Raw genomic sequence first — 12,834 nt, 5'->3', positions numbered from 1 at the left:
GAAGCTAGAGTGTAATAAGAGAGTTGCTCATGCTATTTGCTATATTTCTTTAGGATGTCAAGTTGAGTGTTTTTGGTGTCTTTTGGCTATGAGATCCCACCTTCAAACCTCTTCTCCAAATAAGTTCTTGAAAGTTTACTTGTGGACAAGTAAAGGACAAGTTTGGGGGAGTTGATATCTTGTGTTTTTAATAGATTTTGTCATTCTTTTATCTTGCATTTTGATCATTTAGGATAGCATTTAGACTTGTTTAGGTTGCATTGCATTGTATTTGTCCATATGAGGTGATGAAGATATCAAATGGTAACTTTGGAGCATTTGGTGGTAGAATGGGAGCAAGATTAGTGATTTTCAAGATCACCAAGCGTCCCAGCGGCATAAGTGACCACACAGCAGCCTTACGACCTTGCCAAGAAGCCGATGCACAACACCCAGCGGCCTAGCGTCACCCAGCGGCCTGGCGTCATGACGAGAAGCCGGTGCAGAAGTTCTGCTGAAAATTCTAAGTGTTGGAGCGGCTTTTCGTGCAGCAGTTTCACCAAACCGCTGGAGAAAAACACACTTCCCTGCCCAACTTCGACTTCTCGCAGTGGCCAAGTGACGACGCGTCAAAAACCAGTTGTGATGTCATAGCGGCTTTTTGCACCTCCAGCGGCTTATTGGACGCGTCAAAAACCAGCTGTGACACTTAGAAAATATATTCACATCTGTTTTTACCATCTTTTACCCAAATTATCTTGGGTCAACCCAGGTTTGTTGGGTCGACCCAGCTCGTTTTTAGGCTACTATAAATACTCTTTAGACCCTAATGATGGGATTATCTTGTTTTCTCTTAAGAACATATTGAAACCTTGAAGAAAGTGTTGGGATTCGAGACTACGTCAGAGACTACCTCAGAGACTACGTCAGCGAATACTTCAGGGACTTCGTCAGTCAAGATTTAGTGATGGAAATCAAACAAGATCGCATAACTTAAACCAAGACAAGGATATCATATTAGGAAAAGGAAATATCACTTTATGGAAGGTGATAGGTTCCTGGAAATATTACTTCTCATGGAGTTATGGAAGTTGCAAGTATTTTGGAATATTTCCTAATAGGTTTATGGAAAGGGGCGAATGCCCTAATCCAACTAGTTTAATGTAATAAACTCCTACTATATAAGAGGAGCTCGTGTGTACTCTTCTCAAAAAAACCTTAGCAAGGTCCGAAAGGTCCAGATGTGACCAAGCAAGCTGACTTGTGGCTTGTGAGAGAGAGAGAGAGAGAGGTGCTATGTCTTTGTACTTGAGATTATAGTGAATTGCCTCATTGCCAGGCCCCAGGGACGTAACCACATTTAGGTGAACCCTGGGATATCAAATTCTTGTGTCTATCTTCTATAATTCCGTGTTCTTCTTATGTTCTCCATAGATCTACAAACTCATACTTTCTAACGTACTACGACAAGTGCATCAGAGAGTGCTTCATCGAGTTTGTGTGGTGAGTTTTCCCAACAAAGTGGTATCAGAGCCTTAGGTGGTGTTAATCTCAATACCTAAAGTAAGGATTGAGGTGGAGCGGTTCGATGGGAAGGGAGACTTCTCGTTGTGGAAGAAGAGGATGCTTGTGCATCTGTCTGTCCGTGGTCTAAAGGATGTATTAGAAGAGTCCGGGTCACCTTCTGTCTCAGCGATGAAGAAGGATAAAGACGAGGATGTTTACAGGGAGCGGTTGGTGAAAGAGGAATCTGGAAGGCTTGGAAGATCAGAGACGGTGATGAATTTGATCAGTCTCAGTGTGGGAGATCATGTGTTAAGGAAGATCAAGTTGTGTACTTCAGCGGCTTCTTCATGGTCTGTGCTGGAGATGTTATTTCTTTCCAAGACTCTACTGGATATAATTCACTTGCATCACATATTATATATCTTCAAGATGGTTGATACTCGGAGTATGAGAAGATCAATGGCTTCTGGAAGATGGTGTCTTACCTGTCAAGCGTGAATGTAACTGTGTCAGAGGAGGTGCAAGGACGATTTTGTTGTTTGAATCTGCTACCTTCACAGTTCGGCTCTCTCAAGGAAACGCTTAAGTACGGCAAGGATGTTTTGTCGTTGTAAGAGGTGACGGTGCTGCAAGGTCTAAAGATCAAGATCTTTAAACCTATAGGATTTCACATGATGATGGTGAAGGATATTATGCTAGAGGCGAGTCTGAGAAAAAGATCTTGTGAGGATTGATAGGGTCGGTTCTAGATCAAGTTCAGGGTCTAGAATTACCTGCTGGTTCTGTGAGAAGAAGAGGAACACCAGGAATAACTGTTATGTTACAAAGAAGAAGTATGACAAAGAAGCTGAAGTAGTGGGTGTGGTAGATCCTGGTCCAGAGGGTGATGCACTATCGGTAACAGATATGCAGCGTCATGATAAGTGGGTGATTTGTTCTGGATGTTCTTACTACAGGTCGTGTAGGAAGGATTGTTTTTCACATGGTTCAAGAGCTGACTTCAGGAAAAGTACTTCTTGGTAATGATTGCGCGGTAGGAGTGCAATGGATTGGTACAATCAACAAAGCTTATGGAGGTTCGGTTAAGACACTCACAAGATGTCAGGTATATTCTGGAATTAAGAAGGAGCCTGGTATCTACTGGAATCTCGGTTTATTAAGCTTGGAGCATATTGGCGGACGTGGGAAGACTAAGTTTTACAAGCATGGTAAGCTAGCTCTTCAAGGAACTGTGTCTCAGTCATTGTACTTGTTAGATGGAGAAACTGCATCAGGTGGAATATATAGCAGTGGCAGAAAGAAACCATCTATGAATGAGACAGTCTTGTGGCATAGACGTTTTGAGCACATGAGTATGAAGAATCTACAGATTCTTGCCCCAGAAGGGGGTGATCGATAAGGAGGACGATTGGAGTTTTGGAGTTCTGTGAGAGTTTTGGGAAACATGATACATGTAAAGCTCTCAGGTATGTACATGCGGTTTTGTGTGTGGATCTCCAAATGTAACTTCAAGTCTGGTGTGGATGTTACCCTCAAGGTGACCTTGCGAATGGTACCATGTGGTCTTGTTGTCGAAAGTCTTCTTAACCAAGGGAGTTAAGCGGCGTGTTCCGTTGGTACAGACGGCGGTGCAAGATGGGTATGTAGTATTTTTTCTGGAAGGTTGAAGAATCACTGGTTTAGGTGGTCCTTGTTTTAGGAGGGTGGTTATAATACTGTAATCCACGGTTTTATATTATTGATGAAGACACTACGTCAGACCAGAAGTTGAGACTTCAGGTGGAGCTGTTGACGAAACGGCTGATATAGTTGCTGACGTAGATGTTGAACAAGGTGACACTGCATCAGACCGGAAGTTGAGACTTCAGGTGGAGCTGTTGACGAAACAGCTGACATAGCTGTTGATGCAGATGTTAAATAAGGTGAAAGTCTTGAAGGATGTCGGCTAGGAATGGACAGAGTATGAAGAAGATTAGTGCCACATGCACGGTACTCTGTATCCAAGGATGTAGCAGGTTTTATGCTATATGTAGCTGATGAGGTATGTGCTGAAGAACCTCGAGACAATCATGGAGCGATGAGCAGCAAAATAAATTGGTCAATAGGATGAATCATGTGGTGAAGAGATGACTTCACTGGATAAGAACCAAACCTGGAAGCTTGTGAGAAGGCCTGAGAAGCGTGAAGCGATTGGCTGCAAGTGGATGTGTTAAACTGAAATCTGGTACAACTGGTGTTGAGAAGCCTGGATTCGAGGCTTGGTTAAATTGCAAAGGGATATTCTCAGAGAAAGGGAATTGATTATCAAGATGTGTTCTCACCCATCGTGAGACATGTATCTGTGAGGTTTTCTGCTACAGAGAACTTTGACCTTGAGCAACTTGGTGTAAACCGGCCCTTCTTCATGGAGTATTTGAAGAATGGATTTACATGAAGCAACCAGAAGGATTTCAGCTTGATGGAAGAGAAGATCACGTGTATCTACTTCATAAGAGGAGTGTTGTAACACTTGTTGGTGTACACTTCAGAGAGTCTGCTGTAGTAGATGATGAAGCAGATATGAATGGATGATATTCTATGTACAAGGAGTGATCTGTTATATGGGTTGGTTAGCAGGTTTATGATTAAGCCTTGGATGGTTCATTGGACTGCGTGGGAGATGAGATACCTCACGGGAACACAAGATCAGACTATGCTTCAGAGAAAAATGAAGTGTTTATAGTTGAAGGATTTTGTGATTCGGATCTTTGCTTCCTGTTTTGGACAAAAGATTGTTGATCTCGGATTATGTTTACATGGCTGGTGGTGATACAATCAGCTGGAGATCAAGACTACAAACTGTAGTGACTCTGTCAACGACTAAAGCAGAGTGTATGGCGCTGGTTGAAGGTGTCATAGAAGTGGCGCTGGTAGGAGGTGTCATAGAAGGAATGTGGTTAAAAGTGGCTTAGTGTAAGAGCTTGGATTCAAGAAAGACACGGTGGTGATATCGTGTGACTCTCAACGTTCATTGTTTCCAGTAAAGAACAATGTGGATCGTGAGAAGGCTAAGCACGTCAGTAGAAAGGTGCACTTCATCAAGGATATCGCTCAAGGGTGATGCAAGTGTGTGGAAGTTAAATACTTCAAGAGATCCTGCTGATATTGTAACCAAGGTGGTTCCTGAGTTTGAGGAAGCTGTTAAATTTCTTGGGATGGTCGAGAGCATCGACTTCATCTGGCAAAGCACGAGTTTGCTTAACCTAAGTAGTGGATCATGTTTGATGTCATTAAGGTGGAGTTTGTTGGATTCGAGACTACGTCAGAGACTACCTCAGAGACTACGTCAGCGAATACTTCAGGGACTTCGTCAGTCAAGATTTGGTGATGGAAATCAAACAAGATCGCATAACTTAAACCAAGACAAGGATATCATATTAGGAAAAGGAAATATCACTTTATGAAAGGTGATAGGTTCCTGGAAATATTACTTCTCATGGAGTTATGGAAGTTGCAAGTATTTTGGAATATTTCCTAATAGGTTTATGGAAAGGGGCGAATGCCCTAATCCAACTAGGTTAATGTAATAAACTCCTACTATATAAGAGGAGCTCGTGTGTACTCTTCTAAAAAAAAACCTTAGCAAGGTCCGAAAGGTCCAGATGTGACCAAGCAAGCTGACTTGTGGCTTGTGAGAGAGAGAGAGAGATGTGCTATGTCTTTGTACTTGAGATTATAGTGAATTGCCTCATTGCCAGGCCCCAGAGACGTAACCACATTTAGGTGAACCCTGGGATATCAAATTCTTGTGTCTATCTTCTATAATTCCGTGTTCTTCTTATGTTCTCCATAGATCTACAAACTCATATTTTCTAACGTACTACGACAAGTGCATCAGAGAGTGCTTCAGCGAGTTTGTGTGGTGAGTTTTCCCAACAGAAAGATTGAATCTTTAGTCTCTTTTCTTCTCATTTCTTTGTAATTGTTGGATTAAACTTGCTTCTCAACATGATTTTTCTTAAATCAACCATTGGTTTAAGGTTAATCATGAAGATTAGTGAGTAGACTCCTTTTGGATTCATGGATTAGGGAGACCAAGGGTGATTAAGCTAGATCTAAGGTGTTTTAGTATAGATCTCTCTTGTTCCTTGCTAGTTGAGTGTTCTCAATGCATCTTTTGAGTTAGCCTCTCAGAAGTTGAGCTTTAGGCATTTCCCACCCACAAGGTGTTTGATGAAATGCCTGAACCAACTCTCCTAAGCTTTTAACATACTTTGCCAAATAGATTTGTTGTTAAAGGTGTTAAGATGGCTAGTAGACTTGTTCTCCATGATTGCTTTTCTAACATTCAACCAAAGAGATTTGATGCTTGAGTTGCCTTAGCAAACGAACATTCATCTAGAGATAGAGTTTGTTTAGGATTGTGTCTAGGCTTAAGGTTGATAGATTGATTGAAAAGCTGCCACCTTTAAATTGAAACTTGATCACCCAATGTCAATTCCCTAATCCCATGAGTCCTCTTGCTTCATATTGAGAAACAAAGATCATTTCGTTATTGCATTTCTACTCTAGTTCTTAGTTCACTTCACTTCACTCAATTGGTTGCACTTAGATTAAGTATAGACTTGCATTCCCTTTGCATTAGAATCACTTAGGATTGATTCGACAATCTTTTATACTACATCATTTGATTAGGAGCCTTGAAAACTCCTAGCATCAAGGAGTTTCATAAATTTAAAAGATATATCAATTCCTTTACAAATCACATATACCTTGCACCACAAATAGTAAGACGGATAGACTCGAACACAATGCACGAGTATACTCGTCTTATGTTGTCAACGTTGATGTGGAGCTTCCTGTTAAACTTAACAACTCTATTAAAATAGAGTCACTATTTTTATCTACCACAAAAAAAATCATAGAACATCCATTTTATTAATAACATCTACTCAGTTATATCAACAGAATACTCTTTCTTTTTAAACTAATATTAAATGATAATCTGCGCTCTGCACGGAGTGATTTATTACAAAATACATGGTATCAATACTATTAAAATAGAAAAAGTCTTAAAAATATACTTATGAAAGGTTGTTTGGACCTTTTTACTAGAAATTTAATATTTACCTTAATCATTAAAAATATATCAATTTTAAATAAAACACTATCTTTACTAATATTTACTCCTACAATTTAGGTATCTAAAAAATTAATTTTGTAATCATTCGAATTATTTATAGTTTTCTCTGTTATTCAATTCAATTAATTACCAATATAATTATACATATAACTTCCACGCCATATCACATAGACACATATATATTGTTCGATAGTTACATGCATAATTATTTTTGGTCATATCATTAATTAATTTAACTATATAATATTTTTAAAAATGTTAACTTAATCATATTACTCCTCATTTCATGCTATATACTTCTTATCTAATATTTTAAATTTATTTTTATAAAGAGTATTTATAATAAACAAAACTGATATTTAACTAAATTTTAAAAACTATCAAAAATTATGTAAATCTATACCATTAAATTAGTCAAAAATCTGCCAGATAAATCTTAAATTTCACCAACTCAACAAGAATAACTTATAAAATGCAAACAAAATTTAATTGAGAGAGTAGACATGTGCTTTCATGTCTTAGGGTCGAATACGGGCTGGTTCCTTTCAGTTTCGGATTTTTTAGGTCATAGACATTTAAAGCCAAACAAAATTTAGAAAATATTCAAATAAAAAACCTGCCCCTCCCCCCAAAACAATTTACCCAAAATCTGACAGAAGAACAAAAAAACAAACTCAAAATTTTACCTTAATACCAAAATATATTTTTTGAAATTTTATCCAAAATTCGAAACTGTACCTAAAACAAGTCTGAAACTATAAAAAGTATTTGTAATGCATATGACATATTCTAAATACTTGATACCTATTAAACACAAAATATTTTAGGTGCCCAGTCGGGTCTCGGGTAGGACCTAGACTCGAACCGAGATCTGAGACAGACTCGAACTGAGATCCGACCCAGATTCGAACCAAAACTTGCGGGTCCAAAAAATAATCAATTCCATGGACCCGATTCGAATCAGATCTGTATTTTCAAGTCAATTTGGTTTTGTTTCTTGGGTCCGGATACATACCTAAAAATAGTTACATAAGAATGTATATATAAAAATCTTAAATACAATAATTCATAAATTATATAGTTTTAAACATATTCAGTTTTTAAATATAATACGACTTTGAAACATAAATATATAACAATTACGAAATACTTTTTCATATTAAATTATGTTTATATTCATAATTACCGCTCTTTCGAATCGCGGATCAAAATCTAGTTTAAATATTATAAAGATATGCATTTTATTATCAATAACCTTTTTTACATGATTATAGGTGGGTATTCGAGTATAATTTGATTCGGTTCGGTTCGGATCCTTGCGGGATTGGTTCAGTTCAGATCTTTGCGGGTTTGGTTTGATTCAGATCTTTGCGGGGTTGGTTCGGGTTTGGGTTCGGATAACCTATTTAATTTGTTTTCAAAATTTAAAGTTCATATATACTTTATATATTTCAAAATATAAAATAAAAATAATATATAACATATAAAATTTGAATAATGTATGCCAAAATACTTAAAATTACATAAATTGGTTTAGCTTAAATATTTGGATAAGAAATCAATAGGTATTTTAAGTATTTAAGGTATTTTAAGTATCATTTAGCTATTTTAAACATGCACTTATATCTATTTATAAATATTTCCAAGTATTTTGGACAACTTAGAAACATCTTATGTATTTTGTATATTCTTTTAGATATTAAATATAAAATAATAAATATATTTAACTATATAAATCTAGTTCGGATATATTCGGATACCCGAAATACTACGGTTCGGATCAGGTTCGGTTCTGGTTCTCTAGATACAAAAGTTTTGAACCTATTTGGATATCTAAACAATTTTGGTTAAAGTTTGGTAGTATTTATTTGGATCGGGTTTGGTTTGGTTTATGGATTTAGATTTTTTTTCCCAAACATATATCTTTATGTAACCAAATTTTAAACTAAAACACATTTTGGGTTTAAATTTATCTAACGAAAATTTGGTTTGGTTAGATCTCCATTTTGGGTATGCACCAATTTTTAAACTAAAACACATTTTACTATGTACGTGGCCCATTTAGTTAATCATTAAAAACTGTTCTAAGCCAATTTAAAGAAAAAAATGGTCCAAACTTAAAAAAAAACATTATCATTTCAGATTGTCAATCGACACTTTCATATATTCTTTGTCTGTGGGGAGACAGATAGAAAGGGGGGGGGGGTTAGGGTTATGAAAGCAATCTTTTGTGAAATGCATGTTCTCGTTAACTGATTTCAATAGTTTCTAAATAAATATTTGTTGTTCGATCTCTGGTAAAATTTTCAAACAATATTAATAAATAAAATCTTACACTTGCTAGAGTAATAAATGTTTTCTCAAATAATATATGAGATTAGAGTAATCAAACAAATCAAAATAATAACTCTTGTTTATTTACAATATTTTTACAGTAAATAAATCAAAATAATAATTTATTAATTGTAGATGGTATATAATGAAATTTCAATGATATTGAATATATAGTATATTTTTAATATAAATATTTATTACTGAGACTTCCTACTCGTATGGTTTATAAACATTTGTATATTTGATGTAACAAAAAAATTTAAACCATTAATCCCAAAATTTTCAATGATATATTTTTTCAATGAAAATTTCAAAATTAAAATATTAAGTTCTCAATCCTTTTTCAAAGAAAATTTCAAAACTAACATATTTATGTATTTTAAATGGTACATAGTTAAATTAAACTATATATATATATATAATATGAATATCTAGTAAATGAAAATTCAGATTAATTTTTTTTTGATCATTTGTATTTTGTTATGACAAAAACAATTAAGTCATTGATCACAGAATTTCAAAGTGGGATTTTTAATTTTTTTTTTGTAATTTATAGTCGTTCAAGAAAATTCGAAACATAATATATAAGAAAAATATAATTTTTTAATTATATAGTTAATGTAATTGTTTAATTTCTTTTAATAATATAAAATTAAACAAAAATGAAAAAGAATACAAAAAATTATTATCAAATATTATTATTTATAATCATTAATTGTCATAAATATGTTAATCATATTAGGTAATACCGTAGCTTTTATTTAATGAAAGAATACATGTTTCATATATTTTGGGTTAATATAACGTTTCCTAACAATTGAAATTTGGACCTACAAATTATTCAATTGATTTTATGCTGTCACGTAAGTCAAATTGACATTATAATTAATTGACACATCGTTAAGTCTCTTTTTGTAATTAGTACAAAATAAATGTTACTTTTAAATGATTCTTGATTAATATATAGAGGATGAATCCTAATGAAATCCTAAGTAAAAATTACTCAATATCCCCATTATTAATCTGAAATCAAACCACATATCGTCTAATGCCTATATGTACTGCTTTTTTGGGGAAATATGTACTGTATATATCCTATCAATCCCAGAACTTTAACAACACATTATATTTTTACCATGGTGCCTCCTAAAAGTGTTGTAAAGAATTTAATTAATTCACACATACGCATTTCAAGAATACAAAATTTTAAATCCAAAATTCCTAGCAAATTATTAATAAATCATCTAAAACAAATGTTTTAAAATATTTTTTTAATATGATGTTACAATTCAAAATAAAAACAAAATGTTAACAAAGACCATGACATATAAATACCGAGACCCAAAAAAAAATTAAACCAAAAAAAATTTCATAAATAATAAAACGATGACTATATTTCTAGACCAAAAAACCAAAGACCTAAAGAACCAAATCGGAACCGAACCGAATACCGAACGTTGAATAAATGGAAGGTTTTTAAAAAATAACTGATGTTAACATATGAATATTAGATTCATCTAAATATCCTTTTCACCAAATATAAAAGTATCAAAATAAAATTTTATTTAAAACACAATTTTTTTTACAAAAAAACTTATATTTTCAAGATTTTTATATTAAAAATTTTATTTTAAAAAAATATATCCGCATAAGTGTGCGGTTTCAACTCTAGTTTGTCTTAAGTTTTAAGTTTCTTTTGCTGTAAAATATATAGATATTTCAATAAGTTAAAGTTGTGGGGCTTGCGAGTACTACAAATTGCTTAAGGCCAATTTTACTCATATATCTTATTAAAACAGAAACATTCTGTTGGACCTAACATTTATTTTGTAAGTTTTTAAATTAAATACACTTTTATATTTTATAGTTAAACCTACAGTAAATCACTAATGTTCCTTTCTTTATAGTACTATCCATGTTTCCAAACAATATACTTATTTCTTTATATTACTATCAATGTTTCTAAACAATATATTTTATATACTACTATCAACGTTTCCAAACAATACAATAATTAATCTTAGTTATTTTATATCCATCATTTTCTCTTTAAAATTTTGTAGAAACGTCATAATTTCATAAATTACAAAATAATAAACTTTAAAGTTGGATTATAAGATTACAAATTATGAAACTATTACAATTTCAATCAAATTAGATTACATATCGGTCATCCATCAGTTCAATCGGTTAGTCTCGGGTTTTAGTGACTTTTTAATATGAATATTTTAAAAAACTAAATTGAATTGTTAGATCTCCGGATTAACCGGTATAATCACAATCGGGTTGAATTTAAAAACACTGATTTAAATGCAAAAATATTTTAAATACACACTCTTTAAAAGTTAAAAAATATTTGTTAAGTTATCAGTGAAATTTTTCATCGTAAAATATTCCGCGCTTCCAAAGCGCGGATCAAGATCTAGTGTATTTTTTAAAAAGGTTGAGCTAGGCTTGGCTGGATGTATCCTTTCTTTTATATATATTTTTTACAAAAAGTTAGTAGTTGGGCCAATAATATAATGAATTTTGCCACATGACGCCGTAAATTTTGATCTAAGAATTCTGAGAGTCGAAATATATCAACCAACCAATAATATGAGTCTCTCAAAGCCATTTTTTATACCAAAAAAAAGATGTGAATTGTGTATATAAATAAGGTCTCAATAGCCCTCTTCCTACTAATAAATCAACAACATTACATTTTTTGCTTTACGTAGAATCATGGCAAATCAAATTTCCAAACAAATTTTCAAAACCCTATTGTCTTTCTTCTTGTTCGTTTTACTCCTTTCTGATACTGTCTCATCAGTCCGAAAATCAATCAACTTGAAAACACCATGCAAGCAATTTCTCCTCCATCTCCATAACGTTGCCTACGATAGTGATAACACGGCTAATGCCACATCAGCAACAGTAATAAACCCTTTAGGACTAGGGAGCTTCGACTTCGGGAAGTTTGTAATCTTTGACAATCCTGTGACAATGGACGAGAACTGCCTCTCCAAACCGGTGGCTCGTGCACAAGGCTTCTTCTTCTACAACAAGAAGACGACCTATAACACGTGGATGGCTTTCTCATTGGTGTTCAACTCGACACAACACAAAGGAACAATGGCCATAATGGATGCGAATCCGATGGTGGAGCCGACCAGAGACCTATCGATCGTTGGTGGGACTGGTGATTTCATCATGACTCGTGGGATTGTTACGTTAACAACTGACCTCATTCAAGGCAATAAGTATTTCCGTCTCAAATTGGATATTAAACTCTACGAGTGTTACTAATATATGTGTGTTCTTTTTCTTCATTTTGGTTTGACGTGTGTGTGTGTGGACTGAATAATATTGCATTCAAGATGATGTTTCTTCAAGTTTACCAACAAAACGCTTTTTTAATTCGCTTGTAACGGGTTTTATGATGAAATAATCTTTTTTTTTGTGAAATAATCTTTTGTTTTGCTTACCGAATTATAAACATACTAATAAAGCCATGAAAAGAACACATGCACACTATTAAAGTATTTTATGTCATAAAAACAAATACCTTACCCTACAAATATCTTGCTTTTAACAGCAACTAGATCCGAACCCTTTGTATTTGTCTTGCTTCTCCAGCATTTCCTTCTTCCTATACCAACACTTTTCAGTAATCTACATTTTTTCTCCTCCGTGGCAATCAACGTCACTATTAGAATCCTCAAATCAGGGGAATGAGAGTTGAAATTCATAGAACCTGAGTTTTCCTCTACCCTGTTAGTTTTTGGTGGAGAGAAAGAAAGAAATGTCACACCATATCTTGGAGAGATTAAAGACAACGAATAAAGAAAACTCAGAATTTGACTGAACTTGAGGAATATATTTTGTAAGATACTTAAGAACAATTTGTAACT

At 34.1% G+C, this 12,834-nt stretch overlaps 1 protein-coding gene across 1 annotated transcript; it reads left to right on the top strand.

Annotated features, from left to right (window-relative positions):
* Positions 1-11,652: 11,652 nt before the first annotated feature.
* LOC130509621 (dirigent protein 6-like) lies at positions 11,653-12,279 on the top strand. The gene has a single exon (XM_057005777.1). It carries the CDS (start codon positions 11,666-11,668, stop codon positions 12,227-12,229), a length of 564 nt encoding a protein of 187 aa, XP_056861757.1. The 5' UTR covers positions 11,653-11,665; the 3' UTR covers positions 12,230-12,279.
* Positions 12,280-12,834: the final 555 nt, after the last annotated feature.

The sequence above is a fragment of the Raphanus sativus genome, chromosome 3 (assembly GCF_000801105.2).
Source record: "Raphanus sativus cultivar WK10039 chromosome 3, ASM80110v3, whole genome shotgun sequence".
NCBI lineage: Eukaryota > Viridiplantae > Streptophyta > Magnoliopsida > Brassicales > Brassicaceae > Raphanus > Raphanus sativus.
This window is presented reverse-complemented; position numbering and strand designations above follow the sequence as displayed.

Excerpts from the sequence above, each read along its gene's own strand:
- LOC130509621 (XM_057005777.1), top strand. The coding sequence starts at position 11,666 with ATGGCAAATCAAATTTCCAAACAAATTTTCAAAACCCTATTGTCTTTC.